This window comes from Gordionus sp. m RMFG-2023, chromosome 5, assembly GCF_954871325.1.
Source record: "Gordionus sp. m RMFG-2023 chromosome 5, tfGorSpeb1-WG-v2, whole genome shotgun sequence".
Taxonomy (NCBI): Eukaryota; Metazoa; Nematomorpha; class Gordioida; order Chordodea; family Parachordodidae; genus Gordionus; species Gordionus sp. m RMFG-2023.
Window position 1 is genome coordinate 10134857 of NC_088779.1, and position 19065 is coordinate 10153921.

Here is a 19065-nt window from a genome sequence, read left to right on the forward strand (position 1 = left end):
TTAACTTACAGTCAATTTATTATTAAAATTTTTATTACGGATATTTACGTGATACGTGATAAAAGCGTTTTCGCCCTCTGGTTGTGGATACAACAGAGCTACGCTAGGTTTTCCTCAAAAATCCATCAAACTGGATAGTTAACTAAGGGAAGAAAAAATGAGGAGCCCTTACGTTTGTGGGCAAGCCGCACGTACTTGTAAGCGCAACAGTCCGAGAACTGTTGCTTAAACGTCTATAGACTAATAGAAAAAAAGAAATAGGCAAAACAAAAGCCTATACCCAAGAACTGCAAAAATAATTTAAAATACTTTAAGGGTGGGTGGTGGCTAAGTTTAAGTTTTACATCTTTTAAGCCTTGATAATTACTATCAATAATTGAGAATGTGTTCATATCAATTGAAATTAGAATTTATTCATGAAAATAATAAAAAGCTAATGGGTTTACCGCGAATTGTTTAAATAGGTGAAAATTCCAGTGAATAGGCAAAAACTAGTCAGTAATAGGTTTATGACTATCCAGCAACGAACACCACACAACAAAGGTTTTTTTTCTTCTCTTTTTCCAGAGAAACAAAATACTCTACAGGGCAGTGGCGTAGCTAGGAATTTTCCTTAGAGGGGGTCCATACATACATAAGACTGGGGGGCTTCGACCGGGTTTATCTTAAAAATCATAACAATATCTTCGATATTATATAAAAAATATAGTTAATGCATCAATAATATATTATTATAATTTAGTAGATTATCTCAATATATTATCCTTCCACGAACATCAAAAATATAAATATTCATGGTATTTATTTGATATAAAGTAACTTTTAAGTCTTTTGAACGTATAATCTAAAAAATTATTTGCTCTGGGAGGGGTTCAAACCCGAAAACCACCCCCGTAGCTACGCCACTGCTACGGAGTGATAGATAGATTATATAGCGAAAAAAGGTCTTTGATATTGATAAAGATATGAGAGAAAGGAACTATGACGCAGAAATAGGAACCACAGTAAGTTTTAGGAAATAGAAAAGTAATTGTAGGCCAGGATTAACAAAAGGCTCTTGTCTTGATTGTTATATGATAGTCTATCACTCACGGAAAGACTCTACCAACAAACATAATTACAAACCTCGCCCCCACCCCCTGTCGATTGGTTTCTCCATAAATGAAATAACAAGTGGTCAAAAACTAAGGGAAAACAAAGCTCCGGGGTTAGATAATATCACAGCAAAAAAAACCAAAAATAGCACCTATAACAATATCTCGCTACCTATTTGCCCTCTTTCAATAAAATATGGGAGAGCGGAACTGCTGCAGTGGGATGGAATTAGTCCTACCTAGGTAACTACCCAAAAAACTAAGACCACAGAAATTAAAGGGTTACTGAGCTATAGCCATCACATCCTGTAGCATGGAAAAAAAAATTTTTTTTTGGTTCACTCAAAAAACCACAAGACATTTGGAAACCGAGTTGACATAGACATTATAATAGAAAAAGATTTAAAATTTGAAGGGAAATAAAAAAGAGCTTGCGTATAAAAAGTAAAAGTAAAACTTTACAAAAATTTTGTTTAATAGAAGACTATGGAAAAGGAAATGATAAATAAATTAGTAAAACAATAATAATGGGGAAAAATTCAGGGTGGGATAACCTAATCACTTTACAATAACCAAAATTATAAATTATATTAAGTTCTAAATAAATAAATACAAATATTAATAACAAATTGTATAAGACATTCCCAAAAAGCAAGAAAGAGAAAATTTAAATGTTAAGAAAAGAGAGATCGATGGCACCCAATATTAGGAAAAACTTTTATTTTAAGAGAAACAAAAAGAAATTAATATAACAATGGCGCCTATAAAGTTAAAAATATGAAATATTATAAATAAAATTTTATTTATTAGTTATATTTTTAGTCAAGACAAAAATATATAAGAAAAAATGATAATTTCCTGAAAAAGTCGTTTGAATTAAAGAAAAATATAAATAGAATTAATAAATAGACAGAATCAGTTAAATAGAAACATATTTGGGAGGGAGTCATAAAAATATTAGCGAGTGAGAGAAAGGGGAGATAAAATAAGCTATACATAATATAATGTTAGCGTTGTGTTAGAGATCTATATTTATATATAAATAATGGACATGATGTTAGAAACCAACCTAAAATATGCATATAAGGAATATATACATAATATGTACTATGAATATATACATAACAATGACATTACATAAATAATATAGTATAATGCAATATATATTTGCATTAATCTAAGTAAAATGTAAAATAATGTTACAATGTGCTAACATTAATATGTTATGTCAAGCTAAAAAAGTTTTAAGCAATAAAATTCTAAAAATGAATTAAATTAATATATTATGTGAAGTTAGAAATATTTAAAACTATAGAATTCCAAAAAATTGAGTTAAATTTAACTAAGTGAGTTAAAAACTTACAAATACTTATAAAATATCAAATTTAAACTAATCCAATTTTAATTAATATACTTATAGGACAAAAAAGATCTTTAATTAAGAAAAGTCGAATCATAAATAATGTTATCATAAATGCCAACAAGATGAACTACTTTTGTGGAAATAAGAACTAAAAAGATAAATGAAACCAAAAGCTACAACATAATTAATGTAATCATGTATATTTAAATAATAAAAGTGGCACCACTTTTAATAACAAAAGTATTATGAGGATAGTAAATGAAAAACATTTAGACCTAAAGAGAAATATTCAGTCAACTAAATATTTGAAAAAAAAACTAATAAACTATTTAAATTTTAGCTAAATAAGATATCTATAGTAACTAGAATTTAACCCATGTGAAACTAAAACCTTTAACATTTAATAAAATAAAATGTCTAATTTTTCTAATATGTATATAATGTAATATATTAATGTTGAGAAGTCAAAAACTTTGACTAATTTAGACTAATGTTTATAAAATGTAATTTATATATATATTGAGAAGTCAAAACATCAATTATTTAGTTTAAGAACTAATAAAATCTACTAAATTTAACAAATGTGAAGCAAAAACATTTAAATGTTATAATGTATACTAATCCAATGTACTTATTTTATGAAGTTTAAAACATACTTTTAACAAAGAAATTTAAGCTTACTTTAAAACCATTAAAAGTATTGAGTAGCTAAATATATTTGTTATATATTGGTTAAATCTACATTAAACAGAAAAATCTACTAAAACCAATTTAAGATCTAAGGACAAAAACAATAAAGTATATTGAGACCATTTCAAAATAAATAGACTATCGCAGTGTAGACAGATTACAGATAAAAGTATTAAAAACTTCATATATTTGTAATATGTTAATTATATTTAAAGTTATGGTAACAATAAAATACATAAAGGCAAAACCATTTTAAGTTACTAGAATATAACAAGGTAGACAAATTACTGACTACATATTTCTTAATTTGTAATATATAGTATTAGTAATTCTCAGAGAGAGGTTAATGCAGCATTTTGATGAAACAGCTAGAGGAAAAATAAAATCAAAATATACCTGTTTTGAGAAGATTGAAAAATCAACCACCAATTGAAATAGGTATTGAAATCAGATGGGGGGAAAGGTTTCAAACAATTTTGGTCTCTTTCGAAACTACATTACTGGTTATCATGTTTGAGGTATTCTTTTTAGAAGGAACCAAAAACCCATGGAATAAATTTATATGGAATGCGATTTTTTTTTCCAATAGAAAATCACTTTATAGAATACTATGTATCCGTATAAATCTACGACACATAATACTCCACGGTTTGTAATTCTTTAGGTAAATATTAATACCTCGTGAAGAGTAGATATAAGGCATATATCCTCTCACGTGAAATTTGAAATCTGATGAAACTAAAATAGGTAAAAATAAAAGAAATCACGTTATAATATATATATATTTATGTCTTTATTTAATTTATATTTATATATCTTGCTTATTACAAAGAATATTTAGGCCGTTGCACTTTCCAATTATTTAATTTTCATATAGTTTGAATTTTATAAACTTAATTTTTAAGCCTCCAACATATAAGTTTTAATACCCTAATAATTGCTGTATGTATAATAATGTTAAAATGCTATCAATAATTAGTTTAGCATAGTTAAAATATAAATTTTTGTTAATTCTAAAATAAATTTACAAAAATATGAAATGTCTAGTAAATATTTAACAATTAAATTTTTATTGTATAGCAATAATTATAACAAAGTAATTAAAATGTGCCTTACATTTGTTCCTAATATCTTAAATATACCATGTTTGATTTACATAGATGGGGGAGGGAGGGGGAGATGATAAAATCTGAAAATATTGTAAATATCATCATTTAAATAAAACCTACCCTCCCCCTAAAAAATATTAATTTAAAAGGTAATTTATAGAATTTAGATTTTTCAGCCCAGCTTAGGCCAGTCAATTTTTATATCTATAACTTTGAGTCTGAAAAACTATCATTTTTGACAATTTGGAGTCATTAATATTAGAAACCTCACTTTTTATAAAACAATTTTAGCTTTTAGAGATATACGCTAATTATTTATTCTATTTAAATATTGAGTTGTGTCCTAGTTCAATTTATATTTGATACTTTTTCTGCAAACACCTGATAAAATAGGACATCCTACTTTGGTTTGTTTTAAATTTGGTGGGATTTTTATTTTAAGTATTTTTTTTCTGTATTTTTGTTATTTTTATTTTTCCTCTTACTTTTTAGGTTGCTTAGTCAAATCTATATAACCCACTAAACAGCAAATGTTTAGTGATGTCAAAACAGAATACACCATCACAAATCAAAATAAAGATGAGATTAGAGGGGGAAGCTATCGGACTTAGACTGAATATGTTACAATTAGAAATTATTTGTCAAATAATAATCTATATTATTTGAATGAAGTTATAAATTAATATATTCTAAATTTGAAATCATTGAAAAATATTTCAAATTTTCCTAATTCAACAACAATGATGTCTAGAGACCTAAAAAATATATAAAAAATTGTTTGCTCAAGTCCACCTGTGCCCTGATTGATTTTTTTTAAACTTAGGTTTGACCATCTTGTGGCCCATGGCCAGAAATGAAAAAAACCATTATAAGGAAGAAATCTCAAGATATAACTCCTATATTAATATTGTTCTGCATTAAATTTAAACATTCCTTAGCAATAATTTTAATTTATTATTGGTGTATATTTGATTATATACTATTACAAAATATTATAAAAAAATAGTAAAATATTTCCCACAACTTGATTTATTATTTCGAAACTTATTAATTTTTTAAAAATTTATTTTATCAAGTGTGAAATATAGTGTTTGTTTAATGGCTTGAATTAGCTAATTTAAATTTTTTTAGTTTTTGTCATCTATAAGCAAAATCTCCTGGCTTATGCAATAATATTTGGCTGAAGATATTGGGTTAGCGATTTAACAACACTAGTAATATTTAATCAAACAAAAACGGGAAAAATATGATGGAAATATAATACCTGCTCAAAAACTCAGAATCTAATCATTTGAGGCCAAAGAATTCTAAGGCAATATAATGCAAATATAAATTTTTTATAATTGCCTCCCCCTTTTTTGGGACTCGATTATGTTGTCCCCTCCTCCCCCCTTCTTTTTTTTTATTTCACAATTTTATATTTTATCTAAAGTGTTTTTAAATAAATTTTATCTTGTTTTTATATTTATGTTTGTTTAATATGAAAATTCAATTTAAATAAAGAATAATTGCAAAAAAAGAAGAATAAAGCAATTATTCGATTCGTTATTTTGTAGACCTGGTTACACCTATTTTTTTTTATATACATTTTATTGCAAAATAAGGTTATTAACTAATTTATTTTTTATATACATTTATCACGGAGAGGAGCGGCGGAGCCGGTGGGTGTATTGGCATCAATTATATTTTAAGTTGCATAATAATATTTACGAAATTTTGCACATTTTAATCGAAGTTCCTGCTCCCCCTTATCTTGGTTACGCCAGGACCTGACCTTCAACAATTCTAATTAATAAGATCAACCGACGTCATTGTATTCTTGTGATTTTATTCCACGTATAATGATTCCCATTTCGTATCAGACGCTTCCTCGCAAACGACATTTAATAGTTTAATATAACTATTAGAAATGAAAACTCAAATAAAAAATTATTAATTTTCTTTAAGAAAAATGTAATAGATAAATTAATTTATAATTGGAGCTATTTAAATTTTATTTTACCAACGATTCCACTCCTAAAATCAAAACTAGAACCGGACGATCATTTATCGAGATTCAAAATTTAAGAATTACTATTTATTATTCGCGATAAAATATATTTATTTTTAGAATACAAGTAATTTGAATTTGACTCTTAGCAACATCTCTGAAAACAAAACACAATGAAAAGCAAAAAATACGCATTGGCTCTCAAAAAGCCTAACCAAAGCTTAGATAAATCGATCGATGATAATGGGAAAGGTGGCCAAGTTCGCCTCGAGAGATCGGTGACTCTCACGAACGGGATCACCATAATAGTCGGGACCATCATCGGCTCAGGCATTTTTATCACGCCGGGCGAAGTCCTTCGCTCTTGTGGTGCCCCTGGAACCGCCTTGGTTCTGTGGACAATCTGTGGCCTCTTTTCCCTCCTGGGCGCGTTGTGCTACGCCGAGCTGGGTACTACCATTCCGCAATCCGGTGGTGACTACGCTTACATTCGCGTTTGCTTCGGTGAACTTCCAGCCTTTCTCTTTCTCTGGGTCAATTTGCTCATTATAAGACCGGTAGCCATGGCCATAGTCTGCTTGGCATTCGGCTACTACGCTTCCCAACCTTTGCTGGGAGGGGCCATCGAGGAAGCTGGTGTGCCTATTGCCAAACTTCTTGCCGCTTTCGTGATAGGCAAGTATTTTATAAATTTTATATAATATGATGTGCTGTTGGAATCACTCCATGTTAAATCAAACATCATTCGGCCGACCTCTTTCAATTTTGATAAAATTTTTAGTCATGGCATGTTCTAATTATATCAAAAACGAAATTTTAGAATTTTAGTTCATTATAAAAATCGTTTTTTTAAAAGATCTTTTAATGTTGAATAATTGGTTTAAATTATGCTATATTATTTCGGGTATTAAATCTAATATTAACCATAAAATGGCGTTACATGTGAACCTATCAATGCAATAAAAGGCTATTTTTTTATTTTACAGCTAAAATTAATTTATGAGTAAAATCTAACATTATTAGTAAAAAAAAATGATTAACGTTAGAAAAAGTTTTTTATTGCATTGAAATATTCATATATAGCATCATCTAAACGTTTATCATTAATTATTCGTGATATTCTTTTATTTAATTATCCAGCCGTCCTAATTATTTAAGAAATTATTAGAAAAATAGTTAAAAAATAATAGAAAATAAAAAATTGAAGCTCTCAATATATTCGAAATATTAATTTTAAATTTTCATATGGACGTATAATTTTGATGTTTCTCGCATTATCAATTATTGATTTAGATATTAATATTAGATTCAATATTCGAATATATAACGCACTTACAAATAAATTTTTATTGAAATTGAAAGGGGTCTGCCATAATCTTTTATTTTCTTGCTCATTTGACATGGAATGACCGTTGTGCCTTTTTCACCCGTTTTTTTGGTATGTTATAAAATGGAATAGATTTATAAAAATATTCATTTCTCTAATTTGCTAATGAGCTGAAAGGCCAATATGTAAATGTTTATAATAATAGTGCCCTATGTTTTCTCATTTACTACAACATAGCATGTATGCGCGATGAATTTAAGTATATCTCCTTTAAAGATATATGGGTGATTCCACGTTAAATCGACCAAAAAACGAGATTTTCGGCCGACCATCTCAAAAATAAATGAAACTTGGCATGTTAGTTATTTATGTTGTAAATGTTAATAAAATCAAAATTTTAGAGTGCTAACTAAACCAGATCCAAAGATATACGCCTTCAAAGTCGAAAATCGCGAAGTGCGTGATTTCATTAAATCTTGTTATTTTACAAAATACTTAAGCTAGAGTTACAAATTATATATCATTTTATAGCCCTTAAAATTTTACATTGGAAAATATAAAAAAAAAATTAAAAAATTTCAAGTGTTTTCTTATTTCCGGTAAAAATAAAAAATTAACATGGTTAGTAAGGGATTTTTTTTTGGGTGTTGATATTCACTAAAAATGTTTATTACCTTTATAATAAAAAATCTCGATAGCCATTTTTGTTTTTTTAATTTTATTTGAATTTTTATATATTAAAATATGCACTATAGATGTTATATTAAATTTTTTATAATATATAATTTTTAATAAAAATATGAATAGTATTGTGATTAAAATTAAAAAATCAATTGAGTATAACCTAGAAGTATGTCCTGGGCGATATATAAGTAGGCAGCCCATACAGATATTATTTTATTGACGCTATATTTTAAAATTTATATTCAAACTATTACAATTTTTGGCTTATTAATAGGAATTCCTAAGGCTATAATTTGTAGATATATCCTTTCATTGTTGTGGATCTACTATCCTTATTATTTGAAATTAACGATTTTATCAGCTTATTTTATTTTTTTATTCCTAGCATCACTACCAGCGTAAAATTTTAAGGGCTATAAAATGATATATAATTTGTAACTCTATCATAAGTATTTTTTAAAATAACAAGATTTAATGAAATCACGCACTTCGCGATTTTCGACTTTGAAGGCGTATATCTTTGGATCTGGTTTAGCTAGCACTCTAAAATTTTATTAACATTTACAACATAAATAACTAACATTCCAAGTTTCATTTCATTTTGAGATGGTCGGCCGAATCGCTGGTCGATTTGTCATGGAATTACCTATATGCCATATTAGCTTTTGAATAATTTTTGCAAAAAAATGTCTTATTTATAAAGATAGCTTTCTTTTTGAACTTCGCATTTTTCTTTTAAACGTATGCTTAACCTTGTTAGGGAGCATTTAAATTGTTATTAAAATAATGTATTTTTTTGTGGATTATTTATTAGAATAATAAGAAATGGTACGATTTAAAGGTGATGAAGAGTAATATTAAATATAGGCACAAATATAATAATGATAGCGATACGTTTGATATGCGTTTATTTGTGCGCGCAAGGAAAATATTATTTTTTTAAAAAAAAACATCAAAATCTTGCCGATATTTTTTTTTGTTGAATTCGTTTTTTCTTCATTATTTTATATAAAATTTTGCATTAAAATTTTTTAAAAAAGACGTAAAATAATGACCTTGTTTCATCAGTTTTAATAAAATTAACAATGTTGCCAAAGAAATAATTTTGCAAAAAAATGCCGACAAGTAACAAATAATAATTAAATGGAGTCATTATAAGATTAAGTATAGAAGTTACTAGTTGCTTGGTTTAACTTAAAATGTGGAGAAGCCTGTTTTGGTGATAGTGCATTGTATCTTAGAAATATTTGGGCTCGATACTATCTTAGGTGCGGCGTGTTTTGTTGGGAGGGGTTAATATAAGGGATTTAATTTTTTTTTTAAATATTGTATGCGCATTTTAGCTAAAACGGGCTTGTTAAATAAAATTATATTTGAATGACGAAAAGAAGATGGTAAAAAGAGGTTGATCCTAATTAAGATTACAGCATTTTGAAGAAAGCAATATTCATTTTATACGATTCTATTCTATATAAGAAGAAATTTGGTTAAGGTGATAGAACGGATTAAGATATTGAAGACTGATAATGAAAAATTGGGAATATAGAGGTTACATTATTCGCTTACAAAATGGCGGTTTTCGGAAACTTTATTTTGTTTAATTTTTTTGTTAAGTAAAAAATTAGAGGACTGGTTTAAAATTATGCTCTCCCTAACATATACCTAAAAGAATTATTCGTTATTTGATTTATTTTTTACGAATAAAGAGAAAGATTGTTCTTCGAATAACCTTTTCATTATTCGATAGAAATTATTCGTATAATTATTAAATTATTCATAAATATTTATAATTATTCTTGACTATTTAACATCTTATAAAACCTTATTTCCACTTCTATTAATCACTTTTTTGCAGGTTTGTGAGTCCAAATTCAGGTTCAGAAATTTAAAATGATTTGTATTACGAGACTACAGACTAAACAAAAACCGAACATTTTTCCAATTTTTGAAAATATTTTTGAAGAATTATTTAATTACCAATTCGAAAATTTGGATCAATATGAATAAGAATGCAGTTAAATTTTTCGATTTGATTTGTATTTTATAGAGGTATACACCCTAAACATTTATATATTTTAGGATATCATTAGATTTAAGTATTTATAAACGATTTCAATATTTATCCTATTTTTTTCAATTAGTAAATTTTTTATTTCATATATCAAACTAAAAGTCCTATTGACCTTGATCAATTGCTGGAGCGTTAAATTGGCCATGAAGGTTCAGGACATCTTTACCGTCGCCAAAGTTATAGCGTTGTTAATTATCATAATATCCGGGATTGTTGTGATATTTCAAGGTTAGCCTCATCCCCCTTCTTTTAATTGAAATACAATTAATCGATATTTTTTTAAATGTCCAATGCTGACTTAATTTTCGCAATAATTTACCAATGATAACTGCAAACAAAGTTTGAAAATTTTTTTTTAAAATTTTGATTTTATCTTGAAAGTTTTAGGCATTAAAAATTACACAAAAAAGATTTTGGTATTTTATATGTAAAATTTTATCAATATCTGTTTTTCAAAAAAAAAATTGAATGATTTTTGCTCAAATTTTTTTGATTATTTTATCTCAAACTCTGGTTGCAAATGCATTATTGCTTACTAAATGACTAAGGCTCCATTCACAATGAAGTACGAATCGGATACGTTTTGCGAAAAATACAAAATATAATATAATTATTCATATTGAGATTTCGCATTCGATCTGATTTTCGCATGGTTCAAGACACTAACCCTTAATAATATAAGATTGTCAAATGGGATATGCAACGTGAATGCACTTGTATTAGACGGGTCAATTTCGGCGAATATTTTTGCATTGCGATTCATTTAGAATTTAGTTTTAAATATAATTTTTTTTAATTGATTTTTGGTTTTTTAAGTATTTGCCTCACGTTTTCGCGATAAACTAAATCATATTTTCCTTTTGTTATTATGATGATTATAAACCATTTCTAAAAAATGAGGATTTTTTTTTGAATATTCTTGGCAATTAAAACAAATTTACAGTGATTTGATTTAATTTAAAAAAATAATATATTTTTTGTTTTTAGGTAAAGTCCAAAATTTTGAAAATTCTTTCGCGGGAACTAAAAGTATCGGTGATTTGTCTATAGCCCTTTATTCCGGATTATTCGCCTTTGGAGGATGGTTTACATCTATATATATTTTGTTTTAAGTCTAAAAAAAATTTAAAATAAGTAGATAGCGTTTTTTTATTTCGATATAAGGTTTGGGTATTTTAGTGGTCTAGAAAAGAGGTCAATGCCAGTTTCCAATCCCTGCCAAACTGTCAACCCCCTTTTCTTTTTCTCTCCCAAAAGTTATAATTCCCTCCAAATTCTTGATTTACAGCTAGCTAGATTCATCACATTTCTAAAATTATAAAAGTCACGCAACTCCAACTTTTTATTCACAATATTTTCAATAAACAAATTGCCTGTTGTTTCTTTCTTTATTTATTTATTATTATTTTTTTTTGTCTTCCTCCCCCTTTTATATATGGGCCTCGCCTTATATCCAATTTATTTGATAATTTAACACGCACTAATATTTGGGCACCACCACATAGTATTAATTATTTAATTTTTTATCATAAGTTCTTTTCTTTTTCTTTTTTTTTTGATTTATGATGGTTAATTAGCCAATAACGCTAATATTTCTTTTCAAAAAAAAAATAAGCGAGGGTCTTTTCAGCTTTCGTGATAGAGTTAAAATAAAAATATCTGGCAAAACGATCTACTACCCAAAGTCGTCCTAGCTCACTTTTTAATCACAGCTTTTTCCTAATTGCTACTATTATGTTGCCGAAAAATTTATATTTTTTTAATATCGGTTTATTAAAAAATTACTAGCTAAGACTACCTTTTTGTTAGACAGATGGGTTTCCTATTTCAAAAAACAGCACAATCTATTTATTTTAAAACTGCTAAACTAATCATTTAAAACTGCTTTTAATTAATATCTCTAATTAATTATAGGAACTTCTTAAATTTCGTGACGGAAGAAATGAAAGATCCTTCTAGGTAATGAAATAAATTATATAAAAATGATTTTTTATATTAAACTTTAATACCACGATATTAACTATTTTTTAAGAAATCTCCCTCGGTCAATAATAATAGGATTACCTTTGGTCACCGTCCTTTACATTTTGACGAATGTAGCTTACCTAGCTGTTTTATCACCTGCTCAAATAATTACTTCAAAAGCTGTTGCCTTTGTAAGTTACTGTTTATGAAAATATTAAAAAAGTGTTACTAATTAGAGATTAACCGATGACATATATTTTTAGAGGCCGTTCTGATATCTAGCTTAAAGATCTGCAAAGCCCAGCCCGGTCCTTTAAAATTTTAGAAAAAATCATCCCAGCTCGTTAAAATTTTGCAACTAGTCCGCTATGGCTGTTTTTCTTAAAAATTCTGGCTTGCGGGCTGGGCTTTGCAGGTCTCTAATTAAGCTAATATCGGTCGATTATGCCATATTTTTTTATAAAAAATTTAGAATAATTATGGCCAGATTTTACATTTGCTGAAAATTTTTGGCAATTAATACTTTCCTTTTATAAATTATACAACCTAAAAAACAGGATTTTGCAAACATTTTATTCGCCAAAGTGTCGTGGATCATGCCTATTTTCGTTTCCCTCTCAGCTTTTGGGGGAGCCAACGGGATATTATTCACTTCTGGGAGGTAAACATTCTTACTTAAAATTACTAACTTATATTTAAATATTTGATTATTACAAACGCTATTAATTATTAAATAGAATAATTTAATATAAACATGATTTGTTAATCAGCAATCCTCTTGTGGTTATTTGAAATCTCTTAATTTTAGAACATTTATTAAAATCCATTTTTAAATTCAAAAAAATATGGTTTTACCGTAAATGAATTCCAACATGTATAGAGCCTGGTTGGGAAAAAAAAGTTTTCGAATATAAAATACAAATACATTTTAAATATAAATACTGAGCTGCAACAAATTTTTGATCTTCATTTTTTTTTTAAATTTCTTTAGTTCTTTTAGTAAGAAAGTCACTCATATCGATAAAACAGGATGAAACAGATATTTTGATATTTTTTTTAGGTTTAACTCCGATCACAAAAATTAATATTTGAACAGGTAAATTGTGGATTTGTATTTATATAATTATATTTTTTTTTATAATTTACGTGATACCTGATTTATAGCACTTTTGCTCTCTATTGTTGGCAGAGCTACACTAGGTATTCCTCATTTCTATCTAATTGGAATAAATTAAGTTGGGTGAAAAATTAAAGATGAGGATTGTGGGCAAGCCACATGTACTTGTGCACATAACAGTCCGAAGACTGTCATTTAGGCTTTTTAAGATAAAAAGAGTTGGGCAGAGCAAAAGCCTATACTGAGAATTGCGCATATATTTAATTACTTTATGGGGTAGGGGAAGAGCTGATTTTAATCTTAAATAAGTAAATTCTGTTGGAGTTGATGTTGATATATGAATAAATTGAAAGTCTTGTTGTCATGTTGGTCATCTAAAACATAAATAAATAATTAATAAATTTTTAATTTTGCCATCAATTCATTTTATAACTTTAATCTTGCTATTCCTTTGAAATTCTCAATTCATTTTTTACACCGGAAAAGCCCTTTTTTTAAATTTTATTTTCAATTTATAAATATTAAAACTTTAAAAAATATATTCTAACTTATATATATAGGAAGAAGAAAAAAAATAAAAAATTATGTAAACTAAAATATTAAAAATGGGGGGAGGAGGGGTAATGGGAGGGTGTGATTAAAAAGATCTATTTTCATGCATATAGTCAAATGGTAATAAAATTAGTTCTACATATCTAGAGAGATATTCTTTTTCTTAAATATAAATTTTCTTTAAGATCTTTAATGATTGTTATTAGTGTTTTACCTAAAGTTTTTAAAAATAAGATGGCTTCTTCGCCTAAGGTGAAAAATTAAAAATAAACCTTTTATTTTTTAGTAGGCAAAATAAAATATTTTAATATTTTTAAATGAAAGTATTCTAGATACTCCCTAACACTGGAATAATGAATTTACCCTACAAATTTCAGAAAATTTTGCCATATATATTTATTAAAATTATATGAAAATCCCAAATTAATATAGATTAAAAAATGTTTAAGGCCAAATTTCCTGAAATTCAGAAGATAGGTACTTTATACATGTTGGATTTTGTTTCCTCCAATAAAATAAAAATGATTGCAACAAATTTATCACGGGGAATTCTGAGTTTTTCGACAACATTGTTTTAAGAGGTGTATTTTAGATCTTAATTATTTTTTTTAATAATAACTTAAAAAGATACGCAATGAACTTCTATAATTATTTTAAACCCAGATTTTCCTCCAAGGATAACATTGTTTTAAAATAAATTAATAAAAATTCTGACAATTTTATACAACGTAACATTTTAATACAAATCATTAGGTTATTATTTGTGGGAGCTCAATACAACCACCTTCCCAAGCTTTTGGCCATGATACATGTCAAGCGATTCACCCCTATCCCCTCCATCCTATTCCTGGTATCTATCTATACCTAATATCAAAATTCTATTTATACGTAATCATTTAATCAGCGATCCCTTTAAAAAATAATAAAATTCCTTCTCATGATGAATATATTGATCTTATTTTATCGATCAAAATTTTGGGGTGGATTTCCCTCCAAAATTTGGCATCGAAATGACGAAATCCGAGAATCTGATTGGGAAGAGAAATTTTGAATTAATTCTTTTATTATAAAACTATATAGGCCCCTTTGAGGACCTATAATTATAATTTTTTAAGCTCTAACTCAGAGATATGGCCGATCGAAGCTAAAAAATGTCTTCTTTCTTAATTCGGAAAGACCGATAAAAATAGAAATACTCAAACAATATAAATAAATGATGGAGATCAATTTGGTATCATTAGATAGCCCTTTAATACCTTTCTTAAGTATAATTTTTAAAAAATAATTAATCTCATATGTTTTTTCATTTTTGGAAAAGGGATTTTTTCAATATATACCTGAGCTTAAAAATTGGTATATATGTTGATTTTAAATAATTTTTTTCCATTTTTATTTTAAAAAAAGTCATAGATTAGAGATTTGCAAATCACAGATTTTTAAAAATAATTTCAGTTATGGCTGGGTTTGTCCTAATATTTTTTTCACTATAAAAAAATGTTCGCCATCCAGACAAGTAATTTTTATTTCGGGTCGGGCTTTTCGGGACTAATAAAAAAAATTTGTTCGAGATCGGACCTGGCAGGACAATTTTTTTTAAAAAAATTGCCAACATTACTATAGATGATATGTTAAATAAATCTAAATTATTATTTTTTGAAATATAATTAAAATAACATTTGTTTACTTTTGAAATAAAATATCATTATTTAGGCATTGATTTCCTTTTTGTTGTGGTTTTTAAAACGTCTGTTGATGTAAGCGTAAGTACACCCTGTTAAGGGATTTACAAAGCCTATATATTGATAGAGGTATATAATTTATCTCCATTAATGGAAAAATGAATGAAGTGGATCCATTTGGATGTAGACAGCTAATTTGCACTTCTTCCGCCATTTAATTTTTATCTACACCAACCACCAAAAGTTATTGTAGAAACAAGTTTTATAACCATTAATATCATTCATTCTAAATATCATATCTTTATAATTAATATTTTCCACTCTACCTTCCTGAGAATTTATAAAATTTTGTTTTAATGGTTCTTAAGCTCAATCTGGTGGAATACCGCTAAATTTGATTGACTTTGAGATCTTATAGAATATTTTGAGATCTTATAGAATTATTAAAATAATAAATATAATTAATGTAATATGTTAATATATCCCTTTTTCTTGTATAACACCTAACAATCAACGCCAATTAGATTATTTCTTGCGAAATTAAGGGCCATATTTTACCAATTTTTCTTTCAAGTTTGTAAAGGTATGTTCAATGAACTGGGTAAATATTCCACTTTTTCATAGGGAAATTAATGAAAAACTTGGAGCGTTTAAACTTTCCTACTCATGGCATTATCAGATCTTCTCTTGATCAAATTTTTGATTTAAAAAATTATCGTTATGGGTTTTTATTATGTTAATAGCATTTGATGAGATTTGTTTGATAATACCAAAATATTTTGTGTTATAATTTATAATCAAAGAGAAATTTTTAAAAAGGCGAGCGACTACATTTTTTTATTTTAATTTTCTATAAACCGACTTGATAAAATTTAAACTATGTATTTTGAGAATATATGCCGATAAAATGAAAATTTCATAAAATGCAAGACGCATTTCAGTTACAAAGATTTCAAGGCGTGACGTTTTTTAACCACATCTAAATTTATGATCTCATGATCAACTTCCATCCAATGGTAGGGAGCGGGGCTAGTCGGCACAATTTTTCTCAAAATCATCATAAGTCTGAAATATACATTTTAAGATTGATTCTAGTAAAAGTGAAGTTTTTCCCCAACAAACCTTAAACCCGTGGCTTGCAGATTCCATTGGTTTATTACGTCTCTTATAGGATAATTAATATTATGACATTTTATCAATGTATTTTTTCCTAATTCCATTGATATTCATTTGAGATAATGCATTTGCGATAAAGCATTAGAGATAATGCATTCACTCTCGCTATAATGCTTTCATGGCAATACATTCGCGATAACACTTTCGCCATATTAGTTCGTGCTAATGCATTCGTTATAATATATTCGCGGTGCTATAATAACTTTTCGCGACAATTCATCTTCCGCTAAAATCTTTGTAGTATTGACGTGTAACCATTTTGCTTGCATTAGTAAGGACGCCATTTTTTAGTTTAGATCCGCCATATCTCTTAAGTTAGACAAGTCATATTATTCCATGTGCAAGAATCTTAATGATAAATGGGGAACAACGTACAATACAATATAAAAAAATAAAAACACTTTATAAACAGTGCCTGATGTCGCTGGTATATCTGACGGGCAAAAATATAGGAACATTGATAAATTATTTTTCCTTCGTATTTTACATATTTGTGGGTGTATGTATCGTCGGACTCATATACTTGAGATGGAAACAACCACAATTGGCCAGACCTATCAAAGTTTGCATTTATATTAAAGATTATCTTTTATTATATACTATTTAACCGGTTTATTAATTTGATTCTTTAATACATTCTTTTTTTATACCCACCCAATCTTTAATGAATATGACTACGAATTTTTATATTTGAATTTGGGAATTAAATATTATACGTTTCACATATAATTTGTCCAAGATACTACCAAAATTAGTTATTAATTTTTCTTAAACTAACATTAAATTTCGAATTCGACCAGAAAAATTCATACCTAATTTTTATTAAGCTATGACTGGCTTTATTACTTTACTTTTCTAAATAATAATAAAAAAAATTTGCTTAATAGCTTCCCATGATATTCCACATAGTATTCTTGCTTATGTGCGTTTTCTTAGTCGTGGTCCCTATCATGGCTTCTCCCCGAGATATGGGCATTGGATTAGGCATCGTTTTAACTGGTATATAAAAATAATTTTTTAAAAATCAATATTCATTACTTTCGAATTAAATTAAAAAAATTGATGAAATTCTATTATTATAATACTATTTTGTTTTAACATGAAAGTTTTATATAATCAACGAATTTCCAATAACTTTTTTATATCATATTTAAAAAGAAATTTATTATTGGCTGTTTAATTACTCTTAAAAATATATCTTTAAAAATAAAGGCTTGCCAGCTTATTTAATCACCGTTAAATGGAAAAACAAGCCAAGATGCTGGACCAAAATGATGAGTAATCAAATTCGATATTTTTTTAAACCAGTCAAATTTGAACATTTAATAATTTGAGAACCTGTCAAGGTTGAATAAATTTTTTAAAGTTATATTTAAACTTTGTTTGATTTATAAACTAATAAATACAAAATTGAACATATTCTTAATTTATTTTTTTTAATAGAAACAAAAATTGCTTATATGATGTGATCATAAAAAATAGATTAAATGAGAAGGGTAAAATTTAAGGAGTCTAATAAACAAAGGTATTTTATGAATTTGAATCCTTGCTTTATCTTCGAAACCTATTCTGGGTCGAGAAAAGAAAGTATTTTCAATTTTGGTTTATCCAATTCACAAAATAAAATTATTTTAAAAATAGACAATGCAATATTATATCTAATTTAATATCTAGGTGTAGTAACTGTATTCGTTCAAAAAGTATTAATGGTGGTTGGTCAAGAATTGAAAATTCCCGACTACGACGAAAATAAAGGATTAGGCACTCATGCCATGACAGATCAAAATGAAATCTTACCTTTAAACTTGGAAGATAAATAAAGGATATTCTTTTTTTTTTTTAAAGTTTTTATACACTTTTCAGATGAAGCGACAATAAAAACGAACATAGTATTTTGAAAATATAAATTAAATTTATATGTATATTATATTCTTTCATTAAATTGACATTAGATATCCATGGTTTACGCATGATTATTTGATATTTATTTATACTTTTAAAAATTATTTTTCGTCAATTTTTACAAAATTTTTCTTGTATTTTTATATATATTTTATTTTTTTTTAATTTTGGTTTACTTGCATATAGATTTTTAAATATAATATAAATTTTATAATATTTGACAAATCGTCAATTTTGTTTATATATTAAAAAAACATTTGATAAGGTTTTTTTAAAAAAAATCGAGTAAAATATTTTCATATTATATTTTTTTACATTAATTATATTTTAAAATACAAATTAAGAT

General features: G+C 26.9%; 1 protein-coding gene across 1 annotated transcript; it reads left to right on the forward strand.

The window, feature by feature from the left end:
• Positions 1 to 3756: 3756 nt before the first annotated feature.
• Positions 3757 to 18804, forward strand: LOC135930428 (large neutral amino acids transporter small subunit 1-like). Its single transcript, XM_065467224.1, has 12 exons — positions 3757 to 3894; positions 6367 to 6921; positions 10431 to 10556; positions 11316 to 11412; positions 12243 to 12287; positions 12361 to 12484; positions 12851 to 12954; positions 14716 to 14812; positions 17230 to 17379; positions 17705 to 17816; positions 18030 to 18095; positions 18492 to 18804. The coding sequence occupies exons 2-12, from the start codon at positions 6420 to 6422 to the stop codon at positions 18635 to 18637; spliced, it is 1569 nt and encodes a 522-aa protein (XP_065323296.1). The 5' UTR covers positions 3757 to 3894; positions 6367 to 6419; the 3' UTR covers positions 18638 to 18804.
• The last annotated feature ends 261 nt before the right edge of the window (positions 18805 to 19065 follow it).

Excerpts from the sequence above, each read along its gene's own strand:
- LOC135930428 (XM_065467224.1), top strand. The coding sequence starts at position 6,420 with ATGAAAAGCAAAAAATACGCATTGGCTCTCAAAAAGCCTAACCAAAGC. Across the intron at positions 10,557-11,315 it reads GATTGTTGTGATATTTCAAG|GTAAAGTCCAAAATTTTGAA; the intron begins GTTAGCCTCATC and ends TTTTGTTTTTAG. Across the intron at positions 14,813-17,229 it reads TCCCCTCCATCCTATTCCTG|TGCCTGATGTCGCTGGTATA; the intron begins GTATCTATCTAT and ends CTTTATAAACAG.